General features: G+C 35.0%; 1 protein-coding gene across 1 annotated transcript in view; it reads right to left on the bottom strand.

Moving 5' to 3' along the window:
- Positions 1–2092: 2092 nt before the first annotated feature.
- Nav3 (neuron navigator 3) overlaps positions 2093–27160 on the bottom strand; it is a 707491-nt gene continuing 682423 nt past the window's right edge. Inside the window, exons 32-41 of the mRNA XM_047549063.1 lie at positions 25411–25508; positions 22825–22920; positions 22389–22557; positions 20756–20991; positions 13642–13796; positions 12560–12631; positions 11769–11965; positions 10716–10834; positions 6877–7080; positions 2093–2295 (exon numbers count right to left, since the gene is read on the bottom strand). Of these exons, the coding sequence (XP_047405019.1) occupies positions 2176–2295; positions 6877–7080; positions 10716–10834; positions 11769–11965; positions 12560–12631; positions 13642–13796; positions 20756–20991; positions 22389–22557; positions 22825–22920; positions 25411–25508 (1466 nt within the window). The 3' untranslated portion in view covers positions 2093–2175. The remainder of the gene's footprint in view (positions 2296–6876; positions 7081–10715; positions 10835–11768; positions 11966–12559; positions 12632–13641; positions 13797–20755; positions 20992–22388; positions 22558–22824; positions 22921–25410; positions 25509–27160) is intronic.

Raw genomic sequence — 27160 nt, 5'->3', positions numbered from 1 at the left:
ATTTCTGTTTATGCTCATGTTTGGACTGTGTTTCTCAAAATGGCAGGGAAAGATTAGCAATTTTCTTAGATCACATATTATACAAGGGCAACTAGTCACTCATCCAGCTACATAAATTGATGTTGCACAACAGATTTGATCCACGTTTGAGGCTTCAAAGTCAGGGTGACAATTCTATGTGCATAAATTCAGCTCAGATTCCCTCAGGGCAATAGCACCATGTAAGGACCTATGCACTTAGCAAAACTCTGAAAGCGGTACTGATGTCTTGTGTTGATGTTATTGTTCTGTAGCAACTGACCCATGGGTGGTCACAGAGGGTAGCACCAATTACACTTCCTAAAGGTCACACGTTTTCACACTCATAGAAAAGTCTACACCATGGCCTAGCCCTTGGGTTTCATAAACTTAACACCTGTCCTCTGTGTGTGGTGGTAACTTCTCCAATGACTGATCAGTTTTCATGCACTCTCTTTAAAGCCTGCCACAACAGATGTACTCTCAATAGTTTTATTATCCAAAAATGTATTGGCTTCATGTACAGTTTTGAAGCATGCTCACTCTAGCACTGATAGCTCCTGCATAGTCATACCAACTGTAAACACAGGACAAACACACCAGATAATAACAGCTTTGAGGATTTGCATTCTGTATTTGTTTGCAACGTACAGGAAATCTCAGCAAGTGAAACACCTCTTAACACCAACGGGATAAAATACAATTTTGTTTGTGTTTGATTTGATTTGTGCAAGTTTGAAAAATTATTATTTACAATACCTACCCAGTAGACTGTGCAAATCTAACCTTCTTTTACAGTATAAACGCTTCCTCTTCCACAGTGACTTTACTGCTTCAGTGTTCTTTAATGCTGAATTTCTCATGTACAACAATAGCAATCAAAACAACATGCGTCAAAACCAATATAAAAAAAAATACAAGAAAGAATAAGGAAGGAAAGCCAAATAGTTGTGCTCATGCTGCATCTAGTGCTTCCAGCTCTGCTGGATACAAATTCAAAATCTCCCACCTTCTGAAACTCTTTCACTTAGAACTGGATGGAATTTAGCCACATGTCTCTGCTTTTCAGCGAGGGTCAAAGAGGGTTTCTGGGTTACTCGAATACTTTGAGGATAGGCAAAGCAATCTATTCACGAGATAAAAATACTGATCTTTCTCCTATCCATTTCTTCAAAACAAAACAAAACAAAACAAAAAAATGATATATAGAGATGAGGCTACTGTGATAACTGGTGTTCTTGGTTGCAAATGAAAAGACAGTGGAAATTACCAATGGTTTAGGATTTAAACCAACTGTTAACCTGTTGTAGAAATCTGTTTTAAGGCAGTGAGACAGCACCATAGGAAATGTTCCTTCTTTCACTGAAAAGGCTCAAACAAATAAAGCCCTAAGAAAGCCTTTTGTCAGTGTTGACTAATAATTGGTATAAAACTCTGGTTAAGGGAGTGGGCAGGTGGTTTAAAAAGACCACGGTGGTAAAAACAACCTTATAAAACCTGGGACTCGTACACTAAAAAGTGGGTGGCGCACGTTATGAGACCATGGCAGTTAGAATTGAGTTGGCACTTCTCCAGTTTGCCACAGTAGTGCTTTTCTGGTGGTTGCACAATTCCACTTGTGCTTATAGAGGACTGGCCTCTTGGATTCATTCTGGAATGGGGTGAGCGCACAACACAAACACTACTGGAGCCCTGTGACCAGCACCATGTGGCACAGAGGAGGTTGGACGGATCAGAAGAATGGACCCTGCCTGGGGAGAACAGCCCCTCAGAGGAAACAGAAGGAAGGGACAAAAAAAGGTCTGCATTGTAAACTTTTAAAGAGGAAGAAAATAAAGTCCAGTTTGGCTATCCCATGTGCAATCTCTTCAGTTGCCCTGTCATTAGGGTCCTTTCCAGTTGAGTAATGGAGCCTTCTCTTACTCCATGGATATAAAAATGCCTAGAAATAAAATAAAGTTAAGCTCCCATTTCAATTTAGCATCTTGGTGGTTCAGACTTAGTTCTGCTGCCTCCTTGGAGACCACGACTCTGGGTCAGGGCCCCTGACAGGGTGCTTTCATACTGGCAGTGGTTTAGTGAAAATACCTTTCTTTTAAAACACTTTTTTTTTTTTTTTTTTAAAGCATCATCTTTTCCCCTAACTCTGTCCACCCCCTAAAGGGTGGATTCAAGAGACGAATCCAAAACGTCTTCATGGTGGCTGGTGCTACCGCTGTCGCAGCTTTGTGTGCCCGAGTAATTGGCTGCTTCTTGGAGTTTCATTAGCATATTCATCTGAAGAAAGAAAAAGAGACATCCATGTAGGCAATGATACATCGAGTCAGCCAGCCCCGGAACAAATGAGGCCCCGAGCCACTCTGAAGGGCCCCTGCATCCCAACCAAGCCAAATGGGAAAACCGTTTCAGATCGTCACTCCTTGCCCCCGGCTTCTCCGCTGTTTCCCCCAAACATGTGACTACAATACCAAACCATAAGGACAAAATCGGGCCGCGAGATAGCTCTTATTTGGGGCTGTGAATGAATACTGCTCCAGCAGGGAGACTGGAGAGGAAGCTATATCACAGCTGGACATCTGGGTTGGTTGCTGGAGAGTCCGCCAAGCTTCCCAGCTTTTTGGCCGGGAGAAGCAGAAAGCACTGAATGGCAACTGAGAGTCGTGAATGTTCATACACACAGACGCACGTCCAGGCGCGCGGTCCCTGGAGGAAAGGCAGGGATGGAGTGGAATGAAGCCAGCTGCTGCGCACAGCACACCATCTGCTGTTTAGGAGCTGACCTCGAGAGGAGGTGACTGAATGAAGCGGACCATGAGCACGTGAAGTCGTAGAAGGAAAGAATCACTGTCAAGTTTTTGTTGTCATTGAATTCTGGCTGAAATATGATTGATATATCACTGAAAACAAAAACCACCTTCTGGAACAATAGCGGCTGTCTCAAGTTTCCCTGCCTTATAGGAGAAGGGTAATGTTTGTTCTAGCAAAAGGGACATATGCCTGAAAGCACCTGGAGAGAAAGGCAGCTATTCCATGTATTACAAAATAAAAGCCAGTCACATTGCTTGCCTTTTGATAGATCTGCTGCTCCACTGCTAGAGTTAGAAACTAAAAAAAATAATAATAATTTGTTTAAAAGCAAATTGTGGATAAATAGATGGTTCAATGTTTTGAGAAAGCACAGAAAAATCAACACATATCTTCATGAGGGTAATGAATGTGTTTCCTTATTGACTTTTTAATACATTATAATAAATTTTATGTTGCTTAGTGCATGTTCTTTTATATAGTAATCATAGTTGTTCTTTTTCTTCTAACTTAAAAAAATAGAATGGAGAAATTTAAAACAGGACTCCTTGGTCATACGATAGGCTATGCATATTTGTATATTCAGTGTAAACTGTGTGTTCAATAAATACTTGGGAAATAAATGATAAACTGGGTATGATCGTCAATTGCAGCAAGAATGCCTTTCTGACAATGAGGCTACGGTTATTAAATATTTTAAAGTCATTTTTAATAGTCTTCAGGATAATACTTTTTGACCTAAATTTCAGTCTGACTCTCTGAATGCACTAAGTCAGCTACATGAGGATATAAAATAAAGGTAGCTTGTGATAACCTTTTAAATCTGGCAAGCCAAAAAGTCAAATCAATCTCTCCCTTTCATTCTCTCTCTCTCTCTCTCTCTCTCTCTCTCACACACACACACACACACACACACACACACACACACCCTTACGTTCATGCACATTCATATCCCCTCCCCCTGGTCTTTTGTCAGTCTATCCCTCCTTAGCAGCTGGCTGTATGTTCAAGCATTTGGGAAGCTGATATGTATAACAGAACTGTGTTTGGAGCACCCTCCTGATTTATTAGAAGTAGAAATGGTAAAGGAATCTGTTTAAAGAGACAGGATTCTATTGCAGCCACAAATGTTTGGAACTATTTAAATGCTAAATGTTGTTAAGGTTTTATGGTGTAATAATAGTGTAATTAAAACCTTAAGTTTTAAAAATGTTGCCATAGAGTAAATATGTTCCATTAGTGTAAGATCCAATCTCAGATTCCTAATAAATATATATAATGAGATTTGCTTTGCCTTCTTGTAGTATTATTTTGTTCACTGAAATCAAAGGAGATTATAAGAGGAAGGTAAAGTTATGCATGATTCAATTGTGACAGGTCATAATCCTCTGTGAACTTGGTCTCCTCCTGGCTTTTCCTCTGCTGCTTCCTGTGGCCATAGTCATAACATAATGTCTGTCATTTCTCACACCTTGGTCAGTTCCTAGGTGTTCCTAGCGGAACTACTAGTCTCCCAGCCTTCATCCCTCTCCTTCCATCTGTTCTCTGCTTTGTTAGCAAAGTGATTTTTAGAATCTGCAAATCTAACCAGATAAGTCACTATTCCAAAACCTTTAGAGACTCTCCATTGTCTGTGTGATAAAGTTTAACTCCATGCAAAGATACACAGGCTCAGCATGATTTAGCAATTGTATACATCTGTAGTTTTAATTCCTCTGACCAACTCTCAAATAACTCCCCAAATTCATCATTTTTATTATAGTATAATGTTTCATGTGCTGTTTCTTCAATTTTGTATGTTCTTTATCCAGCCATGTGGCAAACTCCTATTCATTTCTTAAGACCCAGATAAAGTATCTCCTCCATGAAACTTTCTCCTAATTACTTCCTCGAGAGACTCATAAGTTTACCTACAATGTACTTCCATCATTATTTTACTGTACTTTATGTAGGTAGACATTTTGCTCCACTATTAAACTGTAAACCTCTTGAGATCAGAAATGATAACCTACCTCCTGATCACTACATTTTGGCACTAAGTACATGTTTATGAACTTTCAGTTTATTGATGATGAATGCCCACCATATTTTTAAGTGAAATGTGCCCAAAGCTTATATTCTTGTTTGAATTTAAAGTCAAACTTCTGATATGAAAGAGTAAATTTTCCCTAAGGTTTTTTTGTTGTTGTTGTTTTGTTTTGTTTTGGCAGTGATGATAGTAGAATCCAGGGCCTCACACCTGGTAGGCACTGAGTTAAATCTCCACCCTTCCTGGGCTTTCTGATTCAGATGACTGAATTGCAAATATACTTTTGCTTTATGTCAGTAATTACAGAAATATACAGAAATAAAAGCAGGTAGAAAGTATTTACTTTCCTATCAGTATGTTCCTGACCCTAAAATTTATTTTTAGATGATATCCTTTGTCATTAAGAATATAAAATATCATAATCTCTTTTTTCTTAAGATGTTTATTAAAGTAGCAGATAAGAAACCAGAATTTCTTTTTTTTGCTCCAGTTCTCCTGTCAGGAAAGGAGACCATGGTTCTCTTTCCTGCATTAGAAGACAAGGAAAAAGAGTGCTTAATAACGTTAGCTGACTAGGACTGGGGATTAGGAAGTTGAGGTCATTTCCAGAGCATACAACAATCTACAGACTAACAGTGAAAACAAAGCTTATAAATAAATATTGCTCCTTATCTAAAACAGACATACCATAGCAAAACTGCATAGATTAGAACAGGAATTTGCTAAACATTCAGATTAAACAATCTATACTTGTACACTAAAATTTATACTTATTCTAAGTTTCATCCATTCTATCAGCATTTATTCAGTGTATGATAGCCATTATGCTGGATTTAAACCAATTTCATCACCACTGTTGATCCCTAACTATGTACCAACTGAAGGGCCAGGTACCATGTTATAAAAATGTAAGTCTTGGGTCTTAATGAATTAGCAAGATCTTTTAGCTTACACATAGGAACTCTGGACTCTAAACATGTCTTTGTGCATATTTCAGAGGCTTTTTAGAACTCTTGAAATTGTATACAAAATTTTCTGTGTGAGTGTATCTTCAAAGTTTATTGAATGTTCTACATGTTAACTCCCAAAATATTAAGAATGATCAGCTGAGATGATGATGATGTTCATGTATTGGGGTTATTGGTATAAGAGTATTCCTCAAAATAGGAAGTCATTTTAAGTCCTTGGTTGGAGTCAAAGGTTATAATTTTCAATTATTTTCTTTTCAGTAACATAATGGTCTTTATTTCAATATCTTTTCTTTCTGTATTGGTTGTACAAATCCAGTGATCCTTTTAGTCATAGAATGGTAAGCTAATAAACATATTACGCTTGATATTAACATATAGAAAGTAATCTATAAAAATAGATACAGAAAAAACAGCCTCTATTCCTAATAATAATATCTATTTAATATTTTCTGGCTATTCATACTTTGGAGTTTTATAGGCTTATTCAAATTATTCTAATATTTTTAAAACTAAAACCATATATGTTGCAAATTGAGCTAAGCAAGGAGAATAACTTCCTCTTGATTTCCATGCCAGTTTATCCTTCCCTATCATAGTCAACAGAAGACTAATTCTGAGTTTAATCAGGCTGGTTGATATATTTAAAATATTCTTTATTTTCCAAGTGTACATAAGATAATACTGTCTTTCTTTTTTCACTTACGTACAAGATTTTAGTTTTCTCCTACAGGCCTAGTGAAGTGAGTCATGTTACTTAAAATTTATTTATTTAATTAACACATTTTAACACCTAATAAGATAGATACTACAGTGATGGAGTTCAATCTGGTTTCAGGGTTTCTTGACTGTTTTTGGCAGACAGTTTCAGTTTTCTTTTTAAGAATTTCATCCAACTAAAGTAGGCTGAAGGTAATAGGTAAAACTGAGTATCAATATCATGGCCGTTCTAAATCTGACTGAAGATAACCCACGTTTGTGATGCAGATGACTAACCGCTAAGGAAAACACACTGATGTCAGGATTATATAGGAAGAACAAACATCAGCTTCTCACCAGGGGGTCCCCCTCGGAGTCTGTCTGTGGAATGTGCTTTGAGGTTGTGGCTTCCTTAGTAGACGTGCAGCCCTCATACCCAACATCTTCCGGTCGCAGCTGAAGTAATGCTGGTCCCTCCTGAGGCAGCGATGCTGAGCTCCATGGGTATGTGTCAAGCACCCACTTTAAGGGATCTTCCCAGGGTGCACGCTTCCCATACATCTGAAAATTAACCACATAGTTGGTGCATATCGAGTTAATTCCTACTAAGTAAAAATCCAGACTCCTTATTAAGTGTTTCTTTTGCACTTTGAGTTCTTATGGGACTTAGGGAATTAGGCATCTCTACAGAATCTTTCAGACTTTCTACACAGCTCACTTAAAGTTGAAGGATAGACAAAATGAAACTAAACATCTGGTCACGTAATCAGTATTTCAGGGAGAATATGAGGGAGGCTTTTTATAAATACATGTAGACATAACTGTCCACATTTATTAGTTTTATAAACTGAGAAAAAACTTAATGAGAGGAAATAAAAGCTCCAGTTTGGGAGGACCTAAGAAATCTATTTTTGCAATTAAAAGAGTTTGCTACTAAAGTACACTGTGGAAAGATGCTGAAGAAAAGAAGGTTTCTTTTTCTCTAATTCACTCAAACTTTGAGAGCAAGAATTCATTCTCTGATAACCATTTCTTCCAATTAACTTCCTCTAATAGTTCCAAGGCTTCCTGTAAAAACTCTTTTTAGATGTTTATGTAAAAGGTGACTAGAAAAAGAGGAGGGAAGACAGGAAACTGAAGTTTCAAGAATTCAAATGGAGGCAATGAGGCCAATAAGGAGAAGATGATCCAGCACAGTTAAAGTACTGGCTGAAGAGTAAAGGGTGAAGAGGAAGCCAAGAGATATTAAAAACTTTTCAGCTGGAACCAAACTGGAAAAGGAACACTAAAGAGACAGAGGATGATGAGTAAAAAAAGTATGAGGCCATAAGGGACAATTAAAATTAAGAGAAGGAGGTGGTGACGCTGCTCCTCTCTTGGCCTATGCCACCATGGACCATCCTGGTCAGCAGGTGTGTATCTAATCTCTCAGGACACACTGATGAGTGGCCCTCTGCATGGTTTGTTGTGATTCAGTGATAAAAAGTAACATGGCTACGACACTGAAAAGCCCATAGAACGCTTTGGAACTTCCTGTAGAAGTTATATAAGCATTTTCAGTCTTACCTAAAAAAAGAAAAAGAAGAGAGAAAGAGAGAAAAAGAGAAGTCTAGTTCCTGAAATCTGTGCATTTCCTTAGGAGATGACGGCAGAGGTAGCATTCTGAATCCTTTTAAAAATAGTTCTCTTGTTTTAGAACAGAAGGTTTCCTCTCAGCCAAAAACCTGCTATAGAGGATGTAAAACATAGCTTGCTAATTGAAGGAAAATGTATAATTCTTGGAAAGTTTATGTTAAAAGAAAAAGGAATTTGAGTCTAGAATCAACCTTAAAAGAACGTGAGTGTCTAGAAGCAACTGATGCCAGCCTTTTAAGGAATCATCCAGGAGAGCAAAGTTGGAGGTGACAATAAAAAGCTAAACAGGCCCAACTGTACACTAGAGTGAGATCAATATTATAGAAAAAGGTTGAAAAGAAATCTAAACATTCAGAATAAGATGAACTGACTGCTAATATTTCAACAAAGAATCATAAGAATAAAAATCAAATCCGTTGCATCACTAGCATCCTTTCCAAGCAGACCACATGGCAGAGAGCATTCCCCCACATGGTTCTTCACCAAAGCATAAGCCTTCATCTGAAGAGATGATTTTATTCCCCTCAACTCAGAGTCTCATCTTTGCTATCGGGTTTCATTACTTTTTTCACCTCTTCTTCCAGTTCAAGTTGCTGTGTTGCCAACGGACTGAGGGAACTAGTTGTTCATGACATGTAAGACTCCTTGCTTACTGCTCCCCCAGGAGTCATGGATGGGGATCCCAGGAAGGTCTCTGCCAGTGGACTTTTCTGGCCAGCTAGCCTTCGAAAGCAATAACTGTCTACCCACTAATAGACTTTTCTTTTGTTCCTATTCCACACTGTTCTCTTCTTCCTGTTCCCTACTCTATCCCAACTCTTTGATCATGGTTGATTCAGCTTTCATACTCACCTACTCCTACAACCATAGCAAGAAGCTTGAGACAGATTCATTCCTCCCCAAAATAATTGTCAAGTATGTCTCTCACTTTAATTTGGAAAACTGCTATTACTTAAATGATTATAATTTTAGTCAAATATAAGCTTTATGTAATTCTCAGAATAATTTTTTCCAAACAATATTGATTTAAATATGAAAAAACTCTTACAGCTTTTAAAAATGAGATATAAGGGTGATTATATAATTGTTTTGGGTTTGAGTAAAGCTTCCTTTTCTTCCTATTAATAAGAAGTTTATATAAAAAGATTTAGATGAGAGCTTATTAATATTGAAACTGAATCTCAACAACAAATAATTCATTTATTTATTAATTTTAAAATATGATTTCTAGAATATTGCAAATAATTTCTCATAAAATTATTTTTTGCATAGATGGTCAAAACTGAGAGACCTAAATTATATCCTAGGTAGCATAATAATTTTAGAAGAAATATGATCTATTATATTTGAAAAATAAAAACCATTGGCATCATCTTTTATTTTGTTGGAACTACTTACTGGTAGATTCATTCATACCCCTCAAAATAAGAAACTTGGGTTATTTAAAATTGGAGTAAAACCAATCAATAGAATCCATTAGCATCCTAATTTCATCTGAGGATTCAGAGCATCTTCATAACATTTATCATGTTCACCAGAATTACATGATAGTTCTAAATACTGCTACATCAGTCTACCAGAAGAGAGAAAAATAGTGATAGAAAATGAAAGAATAAAAAATACAGGACCAATTTTTTAGATAGTAGAGACTTAAGTATTACAGATGACAGATTTTGGAAAATGAAGAACTACATCTTAATTTTAATACCAGTTATGAAAACCAGAAATAAAAATGTCCAAGCAAAAACTGCCTAAATCCTGGTTGAGTTATTGAAAAGGACATTGGATTCCTGTACAGTAAGTTGGGTGATTATGTAATATAAATCTTAAAAGAGTTTTTAATTCTACAAATTCATGAAATTTCAAATCCAATTTAAGGAAACATCAAGACCAATGGAAAAGGGATAACTTTTTTTTTGGTTTGGTTTGGTTTTGAGAAAACAGGATTTTCTTGTTATTGATCTATTTTTGCCTCTTAGTTAAGCTTAACAGAAGGGGAGATTGTAGGGGCTCACGATACAAGGCAGATAAAGAGGAACAACAGAGATGCTACTAAAGCCACCTGTTATGGCTTAAAGAAAGAAAGAAAAAAAAAAGCCAGTTAACTTTTTTAGAATTTAGAGCACTCCCTCAAAAACAATAAAGGCTATTACATTGATTGAAGGACTTCAATCAATGAAGAATTCAACGCACAAGCAAAAACTACTTGCTGCCAATTATGTAATAAGCAAATAAATGGTCAAGGCCCAGGCAAAAAACATGCCTGTGCTATAAGAGGTAGAACTGCAATGACCTGACTTTCTAATAAGAACAATCTAAACACCCCTTGCAACTAATCTGGTCTTCACAATGTAGTTGCTGGAAGAAATTATTTACTTTCTCTTATGTATTTGTTGTTGTAACAGACAAAATACTGCATACTAGTTGCACTTTTCCTGCTCTATCTGTATTACATGCTTTTAGTTTTCTGCATAAATACAGAAATCCATGCCTCTTGCTATTAAATGAATGATTTTTCCCTGTTTTCCTTTTCAGATAGCAATGCAAAATGGATACTATACCTGAAGACCCTCTCTCACTGCCTCCAAAATATAAGGTACCAAAGAATAGTTCCATAGGTCCATGAACCACACTCTAGAACCTTCTACATCCATGGGGCAAGGAAGGAAAAGTCGGGGACCTGAGAAGACACAAATTACAAAATATGTTTGAGAGGTATTATAAACACATATTTAGACACTTTTTTGGGAGATAATTTATTTCTTGCCAGATTCTTAGAAAATTAAATTCTTGCCAGCTTGATCATTACTGAAGCATGTTTACTGAAGATCCAATCTCCCAGCCATTCCTTTTCAGTTTTTTGTATTAAAATATTAATCTAAAGCATAGTATGAGAGAGTTAGGAGAAAAAGTAAAGATCACAATCCAGTCAACCTGCCCCATTTTACAAACTATGTAAAATTCAGCTGTGCTGAAATGAATTGTTGAATATAAAACATGTCACTGTTTGTAGAATTTGGACTGAGTATGGATATTCTAATCCAAGCACAGAATTCTTCCTAATTTATGCTGTGTCTGTGGTGAGAATGTTTCTATGATCTATAACAATGAGAAAGAGACTTCTGTACATGCAACTTAAGAAGGAACACAAAAATAAATTAGTTATAACCATGAAAGAGAAGTAATTTGTTTTTTTCTTCATAAAAAATATAAAACACCTAAAGTATCTACAAAATGTCTAAATTATTTCTAATTAAAATCTTCTCTCAACTATATTTGATGTTATTAACTAAAATTTGTTTTTACATAGTGTATCCTAAATAGATACTATTTATTTTGAAATGTTCTGATATTTACAAATTAGTGTGAATCAAACTTCTTTGATTTCAATAATATTTTAGTAAGCCATAATTGTCAGACAAAACGAATCTAATTAAAGATACAAAACTTGGAAGAAGACAAACTTTTAGAAAGGGAAAAGGAAGTTGGAAGTTCCAAGTTTGGAAGCTTGAAAAATATTGGCTTTACTTGTTATTTTCTACCATCCAATCTGGCCATCTCTACCAAGTACTCCTGGTTCCTGGAAAATGGCATATTATAATTTTGGAACTCACCAATGGTAACATCAGAAGAACTGTGTGTTTCCAAAAAACTGTTGAGATGATGCCACGTCTTAGGAATCCAATCTATAATTTTGACTAGGTCATTATTGCGTATGTTCCTTTCAATTTCCATCTCTATCAGTTTCCTTCGAAGATATCTGCCTAAAAAGCCTTTTACTGGTTCTGTGTGGTTTGCACATAATACCCATCTATGAAAAAAATAAAATGAGAATTTTTTATATAAATTACATTCTAATCCCACAGTAACTTCAGTAATAACATTCCTATATCGAGTGATGGCCACATTTTACTGATTCAAAGGCTTAGGAAGTCTATCAGCATTAGAGTTTTAATGCAGCAAACGCCACCAGCTGAAGAGAAGCTTGGGTGCGTCAGAAGTGAGTGGGTGTCTACATGCTGAGCACTCTTTTGTAGGAGAATCACGAATCCCGAAATAGGAACTCTTCACATTCCTCACACTTAGAAGAAAAGTGCTTTGCTCTGGCAGGGGAACACAGTGAGCAGGAAAAACATTTCTATTCTTCTCTCTTTTTAAAGAAACACTTCTGATTACAGGATGAGGATCACGAAATGTCTTCTTGAAAAAGTGTCAGAAGAAGTGAGAATTATTTTCATATCACAGGTCACCACTGGCAGGATAGGACAAAGAACAAATGGAAGAAACAAACAAACCAAGCATCAAAAACAAACAAAAAGAAATCACGGGTGTGGGGATGGGGGAGCTGGGAACAAAAGAACAACCAGAAACCAAGAAAGAAAAACATCCTTCAACTGATCTTTACCTGAAATTATGGTGCAGTTCCAGATTGGGTGATGAAGAAACTCCCTGATTCATTGTTCCAATAATATATGGACTAGGTAAAAATAAAGAATCGAAAATTTAGATATTTTAGAGGTTAAAGTGACTGATATATTAATGTTGTCTGTGAAAGCTATTAAGATAAATATGGATTATTCTATTTTAACAGTAGGCTTTGAAAGGGTCATTTTGTAATGTTAGATAGGTAAATGACAAAGACGACTGGACTAAAAGTTATCACAGGGGTTCTAAGTCTAGCTCTGGGATGCAGGAGAGAGACTTTCTCTGAGTTTATTCATCTACAAAATAAAGAGGTGATGGTCTTGTCCCACTCTAACATCTTATAACTCTTATGCTTGTATTCAAATTCATTCATTATTCCTATTTTAGTATTTCATAGTTATTTTATAGGTTCTTCATAACATGAGAGGATTTGTATTCTTCCTTCAATCCTTATTTTATGCTAAGTTTGTAATGTTTTATCACTATCAGAGATTAATTAATTAGAACATTTGGTACCATTAAAACAGATGTCATTTATGCTGGTTGTGTTCTTAAGTGTCCTTTCTTTAGGGACCAGGCTACAATGAATCTTAGTGGATTTTCAGATCTTTTTATACCCTACTAACTTTTCCTTTAGTTTTAAATAGTAAAAACATAATATAGGAGGCAGGTCCACATATGAATGAATTAAATTTACTTCAGGAGTTGAATTTAAACTTTGATATGGGCCAAGAATGAAATTGGAGCTCTAAATCTCCTTCTAGTTATAAATTTCCCTGATTCAAACTATTTCATAATTGTCATTGGTCTCTTAGATTTTCAGCCTGTCTGTAGAAGATAACATCATCAAAGTAGTAATGTTTCTATAAAAGTTCTGGGACACAGTTGTTGAATGAATGGATATTCTAAGGAAAACACAATTTCTTTGATATACAGTAAATATTAATTAGAGGTTCTCATGTTAATGGCGTCCATTATAGGTCTTAAAATTTCAAAAAGGCATAAGAAAGCAAATAACGTGACTATTTTTCATATGATTATTAAAATATTTTATAAACATACCATTTGCTATATTTACAGTTGAGGAAACCATTGAAGATATCACTCAAAGAGCCCACATGATGAAGATTATCAAGAATTATTACAACTGGGAGCTCTACACCATTATTATCAGCACTGCACTGTTCAGCCAGGTTAGCTAGATACTGTTGCAATTCCTTTAAAACACAAATAAGGCAAATACATACATGATAAATTTACACCAATGACAAGCAATTCATATTTTAGGAATAGCACATTCTGACTTCCATCCATATTTTTTTTTCATTTAAAGTCATAGGTTAGTCTAAGGTTTCAAATATTCTCTAAAGCAAAAACAAAAAAAAACAAGCATTTAATACTGAGAAGAAAATTTTTTTTTTTTTTTTTTTTTTGCGGTACTGGGGATCAAACTCAGGGCCTTGTGCTTGCAAGGCAAGCACTCTACCAGCTGAGCTATCTCCCCAGCCCAAGATAAGATTTTTAAAGAAAAGACAGAAGAGGGAAAGCAAGAAGAGTCAGTATCTGCAGTGACTACAAAACTCTAAATGAAGGCATATTTCTCATTAGTTTTCATTCCAAAAGAAAGTGAGTTCCAGATATGAACGCTTATGATAAACCATAAATATTAAGACTTAATTTCATGCTTTTGATATTTCAGTGACTAAAATGGATTTAACCATATTTATAATTTCATGTATAGACTAAATCCAAAGAGGCACCTCCCAGCTTCTAACCAGCATTTTTAACATTTCAATTCTGATTAATTTAGATGGGGGTGCATCTAAAATTTAGCATAGTCATAGGACTCTAATGAAAGTGTGGATAATAGATTATTTGATTATAATCTTTAGACAACTGCTGCAATTTTAAAACAAAGACAACTTTTGTTGTATTTCATGGGATCATTTAATATTAGCCCTTAGAATTACTTGAGCTTCTTGATTCTTTTAAAGGTACTAGTCCTGTCTAATCGCTTTTAATCTAAATATGATAACCAGTTCCATAATCGACCATTCTCACAGATGGGTAGGCCAGAAACATAATTAGTTTTTTAGAATTATCCTAATTAGTAAGAGCATTTCCATAATATTTGCATATTTACAATGACATTTTCAATTTTAATATCTTGCTCAGGGTTAAAAAAAACAATTCCAGGATCTCATTTTCTGGCAGCCAGGTAAATATATGAACCATTCACTCTAGCTACTTTACTCTGTCTGAAGACAACTTTAAGAACTAAAAGTAGAAGGGATTTAACGCATTTGGTAATATTAATTTGGTAATATTACATTCAAATATAAATTTTAAATTTAAATATAAAATATTAAAGATTTTTATATTTAATTTAATAAAGATCTAAGATACTGTTTTGTAGTATTACAGAATAAAGGTACCATAAATTATAATAGAACCAGTCACATAGAATAAATGTTGTCAAAATCAGAAATACAGATAAAATATGTTTAAACTACTAAAAAGTTTGGAGAATTTCATTTACCTTAAAAAAGAAAATGAAATTTCTATTACTCATTAGTTCTATTACTCATTAGTTCATTTATAAAATATTCACTCCCTTTCTACTGTTTATAGTCTTAGACCGAACTGCCTTCCCCTGTGGGCTCTAAAAGGTGTCATATCAGGGACTGAAATTTAAATATAAGAAAGCATTTCTTATAGTATCAAGAGTGTCTTGTGAAACTTGAGAAGTCAAAGGAAGAGATTTTACCTAGCTGGGGACTTTCAGGACAGTTTTCTGAAGCAGGTAGTGGTGGAGCATGGGGAGGGGTAAGCACACATATAAACAATGAACTTGCAAAGATATCATGCTACACATTCCATGAGAGAGGTTAAGGGAGACCTGTAGGAGACAAAGGGGTTAATTCCAACTGGGGGTTCTTGATGGGCTTCAAAGGGAGGGCAGGATTTGAGATGAACCTTGAATAATGAGTAAAATTCCAACTGAAAAGCTCGCAGTTATTTGTTTTTGCAATGTATCTTTCTCAAGCACTTACAATGTACCTGGTGTTTCAGGCACAGGGATTCAAAGGTAAAACCTAATACCTGTGCTCTAGAAAGTTACAGCTGATAAGCAGAGAAGCAGACCAAGTGAATCACAATGCCATGCTAGTGAAGTACACAGAGCCCTACAGGGAGATGTAAGAGAGCCAGGTGGCCCAGCCTTCTCAGGTTCAGATGACAGGACACAGTGGAGGAATGCTTAAAGAATAATGCAAAGTTGAAAAGCGTGAGACCATGATGTATTTTGCAAAACAATAATGATTTTGTTGTCACAGGAGAATATACTATATGGTAGTAGTGTGTAAAATGGAAGAAAAAACAAAAACTTTGGATCCATGTAGAGGAAGTTGGATTTAACTACATGAACGACTGTGAGCCACTGATATGTTTGTTTGCTTGACTGTTGTCAGTAGGGGAGAACAATTTATTAATCAAAGGAGACAGAAATGTGAAGGATATAATGAGTAATTAGAAATGGAAAAAAATTCAAGAAGCTTATTACCTAGAATAGAAAGTTAGGCATGTACATATATAACTATAATTAACAGTCGAAAATCACATTACTCGTAAAGATCAAAGATTTTGTTTACAGCACATAAAGATTAATCATAGCTCCTAAAAAAGAATTTCTGGTAGCAGAATTATTTGCTACTAACCCTTATTTTTAGGATTAGGTAATATTTTCATGCTCAAAAACAGGAGAAGAGCATTCCAAATGGAGAAGAATAATCAAAAGCAGAAGCATGAAAATATGATATCCATATAGTCAATAATGACTAGTACAAGTTTTGTGAAAGCAATAGTGGTAAATAAATTAGAAAGGAAACTTTGCAATATTAAATGATGGGTAAGATCAGTGGAATTTTCCTGTTGGTGATGCAGAAACATGAATACCCTGGGGATCTAAACAAAATAGAATTGTAACTGAACAGTGTGGTAAGGATATTGTGAAGCAAGAAGAGAGACCAGTCTGGAGAATACTGAAATTGTTGAAGCCAACAGAAACAATGGGTCTGAACAGGGAACAGTATGGTACTTTTGATCTAGTTCAGAAAGCAATGCAAAAACACTGGAGGATTTTAGTTAATTATAAAAAGATATTCTGCTGTTTATGATGTGAGTGGAGACAGCCAACAAAAGAGTGAATGGGAATTTTAGGGGAATAGTGAATTAAGAGTTAGAAAACAAATGTAGAGTCCTTGCAATAGAAGGTGTTAAGTTTCGGAAGGAGGGTGGTTTTGGTAGAGATGAATGGAAGAGGATGCACTTCCATTGTTGCCTTTGAAGTGACGTTGTCATTTCTAGACATGTATATTTAGCAGATGAATAGAAACATACCTATAAACTCATAGAGGATTTTCAAACTTGGGAGAGTGAGCATGGCTAATAGTGTCCCCTTCATGTCAACCACACAAATTCAAGCCATGGGAACTGTTCAAAGGAGAACAGAAATGAAAAGAGAACAGAAATATTGGGGAATATTTCCATTTAGTGGTAGATGAAAAAAGAGCAGTCAATGAGAGACTGAGAAGAAACTTACCAGGGAAATAAGGAGAAAATAATAACTCTGAAATCAGAAGAACTTCTATAAAGGAGAGATCAACTACAGCAACATGCAATAATGATCAAGAGAGAAGAGAGAGAGAGTAGTTGGGGGGGCAGTTAGAATGAGAAAGAGAACAGGCTGTATTTGGTAATTAGGAGTGAATTTGGACAAGCAGAGTCATTAGATTGTTATGTAGTTCTCTTTCCACTTGAGAGTGGTACTAGATCCCTTGGGAGTCTAAAGACAGCTATGGACCAGGCAGACATAGAAACAGACATTCACAAAGAATTTGTTCATATTTCTTATGAGGATTTCACAGCTCCCTTTGAAATTGTCTCATGCTCCTCACTCTAGCTTGATAGGGATAGAATCTGAGATCAAGGTACTGATGTGTTAAGTTTCACCTCCCTATCTACTAAGGTAGAAACAACAGCAGGTGTATCTACCAGATGGATATGGACAATGAGATGAATCCCCTATCTGTACCCGGAAAATACAGATAGAACATTATAGTTACATAAACACTGTTGATCATTGCTTTCTTTGAATTTCACTCCAGACACACTAAAATTGAATCTGCCAAGTCCAACTTTCTGATCTTTTCCAACCTAACATTCCAGGTGGCTTCAGCTGGCCATATATTCTTTACTAAATCCATCTCCAGCCTTCTGGGCCTGCTATATCAAATGTCACAAAATGTAATTGTTTATGTGCACTGCTCTCAATCAAAATATTCCAGCTGGCAGCTTGAGGGAGGGCTTGAAGTGTGGGAAGAGGAACAGAATGTAAAATGAAGAGGTACCAAAAACATGAAAAGATTTTTTTTCATTTGATGGTTTATTGTTTGATTTTTTTTTTTTAATCAGTAAGTGCTTTGGGGATGTATCTCTTCAGTGCTGTCTATGGCATGGCATAAAAATCATCAGAATTACACAGCTCTATCTTTTTTTTCAGAGGAAGGATTTATCATTTCATTCCTCATTAGCATCTTACTTCAGTCAATCCATACTCTTCACAGCTATTCCTAGCACAATCTCAACTTGTCATTCTCTCTTTAATATCACCCTCACTTACACCAACCCTCACCTCCCCAAAATAGTGTGGATCCTCTATCAATTTGGAAAGAATTACCCAAAGTCTCTGGCAATGACTGTTTATCCAGCATTACTGACAGCTCGTTCATATTTAACAGCCATACAGAAGCAATAAACATTTTTCAGTTGTATTTTGTGTTCTCTCAGTGATTAATACTATCTGATTTTTTTCCCTTGGGCTTCTTCCTATTACTGTTTCCTAGCATCATTACTTCTATTTAGACACTCCTGGAAATGCTTTTTTCATTCCATTATTTTGCAACAACAAACACTGAACTGACCTAACAATGGTAACAATGGTACAAATGATTTTTATTTCTAAAAGAGGCAGAAAATGAGTGCTAGAAATAATAATAAAATTTAAAGGGACACTCAAATAACATTATTAATAATAGCCCTAAGCACTAAATATTTTTAAATAAATTGAAATAAGAGGGATATATATATATATATATATATATATTTACACACACACATAGATATACACACACACACACATATATATATATATATATAAATAAAGGATATATATATATAGATTTTAGAGAGTGGCATATTTTATAATTAATGGAAATTACCCATTTTATTTGTGTGTCAAGTTATGTCATAATGAAGCTTAAAGTCAAGCTATTTAATTCACACCTTGATTTTAAGTAATCTCCACCTTTATCAAAATGCTTTGGTTTTTTTTTCCTTATAAATCTATTTTACTTGTATTATCTAACTAGTGTTTTTGTTTTGCTTTGTTTTGTTTTTTTCCATTGAGGAACTTATGAAGAGTTCTGGCATATCAACACTGAGAAAAACCAAACATTGAGGATGTCTAAGAGACTTCAATCATTTCATCTTTTTTGCTGGAAAGAAAAAAATATTGTGTTGAAAGGCTTTTATGTAAAGATATAAGGAGACAAAAAAGCAGGAGGCATTAAATATGTAGCCTGAAGCAACCAACCAATTGTGCTCTTCCTATTTTGGCTCAGAGAAGAGTCAAGTATTCTACCTCTAGAGTTATGCTGCTCTCGAGCTGAAGTGACAATAAGAGGTTCAGCCACAATTCAAACAGTGCTGAGGTCCAAGGAAATATTCTGAATCCATGGGCTGTACTGATTTCACTTTTAAGACATTCCATTGTGTTTTATGTACATCAATGTTCCTCTTGAAGAATATGCATAAAAACAGTTTTTAACAAAGGAGTGTGTGTGTTTGTGTGTATGCACATGTGTGGTGTAGATTTGCGAAGAAATCTTAATTGGAAGCCACAGGCTAAAATAGAAGAATTAATTCTTGCAGGCAAACCTTATACTATGCTCACCACTTGTGCTGTTCTGTATCTGTCTGTCTCTATCATACACATAGTCACACCCGCACTTTAGTCCTTACAACTCCAGTATATCCCCCATTTTCCAGATAAGAAAGCAAAATGAAGGCACAAGGAAATTCAGTACTGGTTCTAAATCCCACAAATGGCCTGTGTTAAGGATGAAAACACTAAGCTATATACCTGGCTATCTCATGAATCTAACAGGTTTGTGAGTCATATTTATTTCTGTAAATCTGCAGTCCCGAGCTTTCTGAGAGACTGGGTCAGTTTAGATCATCAAAGTAGGTTATCTTTTAAAAAGTAGTACAACTCAGAGTCTTTGAGTTCTCTCAAGGTATTGCTTATAACAGTTGCAATTTCCCAAGAGAACCTTAGGCAGCATTGATTCAAACTCTAATAAATAAACTTCTAAAGCTAATATAGTGTTAAGAACACGTTAGCCATCCTCTATTTATTTATTTTTTCTTTCTTTATTTTAGGTTTCTTTATTTTTACTCAGCATGTGTGAAAGTACTGGCTAAACTGTAGAGCTCTCACACCTACATAATAGTTGAAAGTGTTCAGGCTGATTACTGTGGTACCTCAGACCTCAGGTGATGGGGTAATGGATCATTGCTCATTTTCCTAAGGTTCTTAAATACAGTTCCTGTAGGGATTTGACATTAGCAAACTGCTGCTCTCCCAGAATTTCTGCCTAACATATCCTAGTTATCCCCAAATCCTCATTGCTGAAATACCCCATTTAATTATTATTTATCAAATGATACTCAGACCAAGTATGGCCTTTTTGTCAAGCTCTGGTTCCTCCAAGTAGTTATTTTTCCCTTTTGCTTCCATAGCACTGGCCACGAACCTCTTTTCTACCATAACACTTCCTAAATAGGTGTCTAAAAAAATTTCAGACAAGGGCTCTGCCATTTCATTCTGTACAATCCCAATGCCTTGTGCAGTTCCTGATAACTGAATGTTATTGAAAATAGCAGTTTTGTACAATTTATAAAGCAAAACTTGGTCATCCACCAGATTATAGCTTTATTCAAAGCAGTGGATATCTTTTCCAGGTACAATATGGAAGTCTCACACAATTGTAAAACTTGATTGTTTAAGACACTTACAGATAAATAACAGATGTTCTCTTAGGATTCAGTGACTTACCTTACTTGACTTGTGATCCACATTAAAAGTGGCAATTGCATCCTCTGTTTTCTTCCTTCCAGATTTGGTTATGACATATTCAGCAAGTTTGTTTGCTAAATAGGTCTTTCCAGTACCACTGGGTCCTGAGAGTATAATTCTGTGATGCTCCATCAACAAGTTAAAGTACCTTTGGGTAATTGGTTTAGGAATCAGTGTATCAAAAACAAAGCTGTCCAAACTGTTTTCTTCTACCCCTGAAGGAAGAAACAAAGGGGATAATAACATGGTTTATTATTTTACATAAAAAATAATATGGTTTAGATCATCAACGAATCTTCATTAGTCATAGGAATTCTGTCCTTGTAAAATAATTATCTAGATATTTCTGCCCCACAAACATATGTGGCCAATTTGAGACAGAAAGTATATCAGTAAGAAGGCAGAGTGAACATTCAAATGGAAACAAGCTGTTTCCCTTTGTTCAGACTTCCCTCCACTGACTACTTCATGTTTTCCACTCATGTCTCCAGAGAGATATGGAAGCATTAAAACTTCTCTCATAAAATCTTCCCTTCCTTTGAAAGCATTAGTTTCATTAAGAATAAATGGGAAGTTCACATACGTGTGTGTGTGTGTGTGTGTGTGTGTGTGTTCTTTGTTTTTCTCACTCTTTTTGTCCTTCCCTTTATTACCTTCTATCTCTCATCCCAGCTGTACCACCACTTAAGCAACTGGACAATACAAATTGTAATGTTTGGCAAGGAATTAGGAAGGGCAACAACAGTATCTCCTTTTACTAACCCAATTACCTTAATCATAAAATCAAATATTGATAAATTCCTCTATTAACCTACAGTTTATAGAGATGCATTCTGATTCCTGAACATATACAAACAAAGAATTGTAGAAACAAGTATACATAATTAGTCACATCATCTGAAGCAAAGAAAGCAGAATTTTCATTATTGATTTTTAATTTGTATTTTCTCTCTCTTTCTCTCTCTCTCTCTTTGTACCAGGGACTGAACCCAGGGACGTTTCACCACTGAGTTGCATCCTCAGTCCTTTTTATTTTTTATTTTGGGACAGGGTCTCACTAAGTTGCTTATGGCCTCTTTAAATTGCTAAGGCTGGCTTTGAATTTATGATCCTTCTGATTCAGCCTCTGGAGTCTCTGAGATTACAAGAGTGTGTCACCACGCCCAGTTTTAACTTGTACTCTATACCCCCAGTAGAGATATTTATTGAGTACGCACGTTTTGAAGTTGAAGGAATGGAAATAAATATATTACTTTGGAACACTCAATGTTTTTTTCCAGTCTTCCTCTGGTGAAAAATGATAATGGACAAAAATCTAGGAATTTGAAATTCCCGAAACTCACATATCTTTTTTGCAAGTTGGTGAATTTTCTGAATTGTATTCTATGTGTCATACCCCAGAACTTAAGAAACTGAAAGACCTTGGATTTTAGTGTTTTTAGTAAGGTTTTCATATTTAAAAAATCAACACGGACACTTTATACTGAAACTATCGAAGTGATTAGTATAATTTACAAACATGAAAATTTGAAGGGTAACAAAAAAAAAAAAAAGAAAGAAAAGGAGGATGTTGGTAAAAAGTTACAACTGTACTTTTCATTTTTATTTTTACCTTTCAGGTTCACAGTGATGATGTTGTTATCGCCAACAAGGTATCCGCACGGCAGCAGTTCAGGCACTTCTAGGTTCTGGGATCTAATTAAGTCTCCTATACAGTAACTGGCAATGCAGTCAGAGCTCAGACCAAGGCTGGAGGCCGTATCGATTCGGAGTACATATTCCTACAATGGTACACAAGGAAAAGTAAGTCCAAACAGATGCAACAAATCTGCAACAAATACAAAACTCATGGGGATGCAAAGCTAGTTGTCGGCATTTTACAGATGGGTAATGCAAGAACTGTTAATATTAAACAGCAGAGGAAGAGGAGTTTTCTGTATTTGAAATGGAGGAGAAAGAAAAAAGCAGATGTGTCTATGGTATTAAAGTAAAGCAGGTAAAAAGGGACACATGAGAACATTAACATCAGGCTATCTTGTACAACTCACCTTAAAGAGACGTCTAATTACACCATCTAACACATCCCATTTGGTTTTTCCACTGACACCAATGGATCCTATCAAATAGGCCTGAGATTTTTGATCCTAAGTAAGAACAAAATAAAGTAAGATAATATTCAAGTATGCCTCTTATTATTATATTTCTTACTAAAACTTATGGATGTAGTTGGTGATTGACACTAAAGAATTTATTAAACCTGTGAGTTATATAGTAACAGATATACATGAAGGGTTCTACAAAACAAAATATGAACCTAGAAAATTAACCAAACAAATAAGATAAAAGCAGAAGCAACAATAACAGGAAAGAAGAGATTAGATGAAGTGTTAAGTCAGGGAAACTGACTTGTGATGTGTTCAGTAGAAAGGAAAGGGGAAGCAGATCAGAGAGAATGTCCCTGTAATTTAATATGATTGATACAATCCTATGAGAAGACGCTTTTGGGGAAGGAAAGGGTGACAGAGACAGAATAGCACTAAAACATACAAATCTTTGAACTTTACTATTTTTACTATTCCGTGATCTTATCTTTGATTAGTTCAATGCTTAGTATTTTTTCATTTTTAAATTTTAATATATAATTAAATCTAGATGTAAGAAATGGTATTCATCATAGTATGACATTTGCATATTTACAAAACATATCCAATTTTCAGTTTATCGGAAAATTCAGTTTCCAAGAAACTGCCAGAGAAAACTATAGGACCCATTTTATCAAGCAAAGAATACTTTTATAAAACAATGGTTCAAAATGTATATTTTTTTTTGTAGAATGGAGTTTGAGGAATTGCTGGAAATATTAGAAATGTAAACAACTTAGGATTTGTGGTTTGAAGTCTCTTTTATGTTGACTGGGAAAAGTAATTACAATATCAGTAAACACAGTTTGCTAATATATTACAGTCCTGCTTCTTGTCTCCAATTAGATGGCCATTCAAGGATGGTAAAATAATCACTGAGTCAAGGGTTAGAAGACAAGGATTCTATAAGGCACAACATCTACCACCTACTTAAGAAATATGACCTTAGGTAAATCACTTAGCTGGCTCAGATCCTCAATTTCTTCATTTAATTTTTAATCCTATATGTGTAAATGATTATGAGATATAACCTCAATTGGAAGTCAGTATATTTTTCAGAAAATAATGGAAAAATCCACAACTGAATGACTGTGGTTTTCAATTTGTTTTATTACTTTTATGGAAAAAAATGCTTGTGTCCCCTCCCAATTCACATGGTGGACCCTTAATCCCCCAATGTGATGGTACTTGGAGATAAGGCCTTTGGGAGGTAATTATTAGGGTTGAATTAGATCATGAGGTGAGACCTTCACATTCAGATTAATGGCCTTGGAGGGCATGTCTCACCTTTCCTCCCATCGACACTGACAAAAGGTCATATGAGAACAGATGGAGAAGCTGACCATCTGGAACCCAAGAAGGGAGCCCTCACCAGGTACCAAATGGGCCAGAATCCTGATCCTGGATATGCCATCCCCTAAAACTGTGAGAAAATATATTTCTGATTTTTAAACCACCACTCCTACAGTATTCTGCCAAGGCAGTTCTACCACACAAAGACAACTACTTTCTTAGAAGCTTTGTTAGAAAAAACATTTAAAGATATGGGTTTTAGAATTATTTCAAAAAGAAAAATTTATTTGTGAATGTTGATAATGAAGTCAGAATGGGTACTTATACAATGCTAACAGCTGCTTTTAAGTTAGAGTTACTTTAGATTTCACTGAGACTATTACACATAAAGATCCACTTGGGAAAAGTAGGCACAAATCTGCAGTTCAAGCAGGAAGTTTATGGCACTGGATCCCTTGGAACATTTGCTCAATGTGAAAATTCACAAGGGCTATCTCACTTTTTCAACACAAGTCCTTAAATTGTTTTACAATTCTAAAGGATTCTTGTTGTTTTTCTGGGAAAATAAAGTAGGATACTTACAAATTTGTATTATTGGCTCAACTGAAAATTCAACTTGAAGTGTTTTTAGTTTTGAGAAAGTGTTTTTATCAATTTGAATCTAGAAAACTAAAACACTTGCCTGATCAGTTAGGATCTTGCTTAAAATTTTGCAGACAAACAGCATCAATGGGATTTATCCTACTGAATACTATGAATACATATTCTACTGGTTTAGTAGAATATGTGTCTTTCTGATTCTCTAATATTTGTTTATCTTAAAGTGTTCTCTTTGTAGCAAGGTCATATTGACAGCTCTAGTGACATGCTACTGCACATCATAACCACTATCTATAATAAACAAGTGACACTCAAAGAGTATAGTAAACAAGTTGTTTATGTCAAAGAAATACATTTTTATAAGTTTAGGAGTTAAGGGAACTGACAAGCAATATTGTTTTCAAAGAATGAACATGTGATACCTATAATACCTATATGGTCATGTCCCTACTTTTTATGCTTATTTAACCTATTAAGGTACTACCAAGGCAAACACCTTCAATAGGATATTTATTAGAACACACATTAAAAAGTAAAATACATTTAACTCATAGAAATTCTGACCCTCTAGTTATAAAGAATTTTAGGTAAAAGAAATACCTTTGCTCGACCATAGCCCTTGCTTATAGAGACTATAATTTTCACACTGCGGCCATCTTTATGTCCAGTTGCATCTCCAGCATCATCCAGCAAAATATCTATCAGATTTGAGGAGAAAAATGCACACAATAGAGTAACATTAGCTGAGATTTGTTTTCTGTCCTGGCTTGCCCCATTTTTCCACTGTTCAGTGGAAATGCTTCCCATTCTAGCCAAACTGGTTTGAAAAACCTCCATTTACAAAAAGATGAATTATATGGTTGGGCTAATGTTTCAATCTAAGAATTTATTTCTGCCTCCAAAGCTCTTCACCCAGGCATTGGATCATTTCCTTTGGATGAGAAAATAATTCCTCCCCCACTTTCTTTTCCTATTACACACAGATCTGAGTAATACCTGAATAATAGTCACCATTATAACCATAACAAACTAAAAAGCAATCCAATTTTTCTATCCAAACTAAAATATTCAAGCTCAATACCCATATATTTTTTTGTGAATGCAAAGGTGTTGAGATTGATTGTCAAGTGAAATTATTTTCAAGCATTTGGCATATATTCAGCAGTGTTATTGCTTGCCTCATATCCACCATTATTAGGTACTACTAATGAATTTTAACCATGGTCATACTTCCCTACATAAGTATATTAATTATTGATCTCTATACTTATGCTAATAGTTTCAAAACCAATATGATGTTTTTAGTAATCATTCACAAGAAACATGATAAAACTAGTCAACCTTTAAAGTACCAGTTTTTAATTGTGATTAAAGATTAATTTTCAAGATATATTATACAAGTGATATAACTAGGTACAATATATTTGGAGAATTATTATGAAAAACTATCCCAAATATGTTTTCTTTCAATAATGATGCTATTATTGAGGCATACTTGATTCAAAGATAGTAACCTGTGAATAAAGGAAACTCAGTTATGCGCTGCAGAGCACGGGTGCCTGGTGATAAGCTGACTCAATGGCTCTGCCGATAATTATTTATAGAGACAATGGCTGTGACTGTAACATCCTAGAAACAATTTAATAAGATGGCTCCTGAAAATGGAATGGCTCCTATTACATTAGTAATTAAGCATATGTAATTTTGCAGAGGAAGGAGTCAAAAACTTGTAAGAGGCCATTTAGTCAAAAAATAACTTCTTAGACCTGAATATGAAAATTTTCACTAGAAATTTTTGAATCATCAAGAACAATCTCCTGTACTACAATTTAACTATTTTAGAAGATTAATATCTTCATAGTCTTTAATTTTTCAGGTATTCCACTCAGAAATAAAAGTCTTTGGAGGAATTACTTTTGGTTCCTCTCTAAAAGAACAGGGTAACTATAGACTAAAACAATCTATGATATATCTCAAAATCATTAGAAGAGTATAAAATTCCCATGCATTAAAATGATTAATGTTTGATGAGAAGAAAGTGCTTATTATCCTGACTTGATTATTACATATTATATACCCGTATTGAATTAAATATATCCCATGCATATGTATGAATATTGCTCCCCACAAACCCTCTTCCTTAAGTGTTAATTTTCTTGTTTCAAATTTCAGAAAGTTAGTTTTCCATTGGCTGTTCATACATAAAGTTCTTGTAATTCATGTCTAAACTATTTCATTAGTACTATGCTCAACTACTCACAAATATTCATAAATATTCAACAAATACCCATGAAGCCTAAAGGATATTAGAAAGTATACTGGGCATTGAGAATAAATACCAAAGTAAGAA

The sequence above is a fragment of the Sciurus carolinensis genome, chromosome 4 (genome assembly GCF_902686445.1).
Source record: "Sciurus carolinensis chromosome 4, mSciCar1.2, whole genome shotgun sequence".
Taxonomy (NCBI): domain Eukaryota; kingdom Metazoa; phylum Chordata; class Mammalia; order Rodentia; family Sciuridae; genus Sciurus; species Sciurus carolinensis.
The sequence above is the reverse complement of the archived record's forward strand: the minus strand, read 5'-3'. Positions and strand labels throughout refer to the sequence as shown.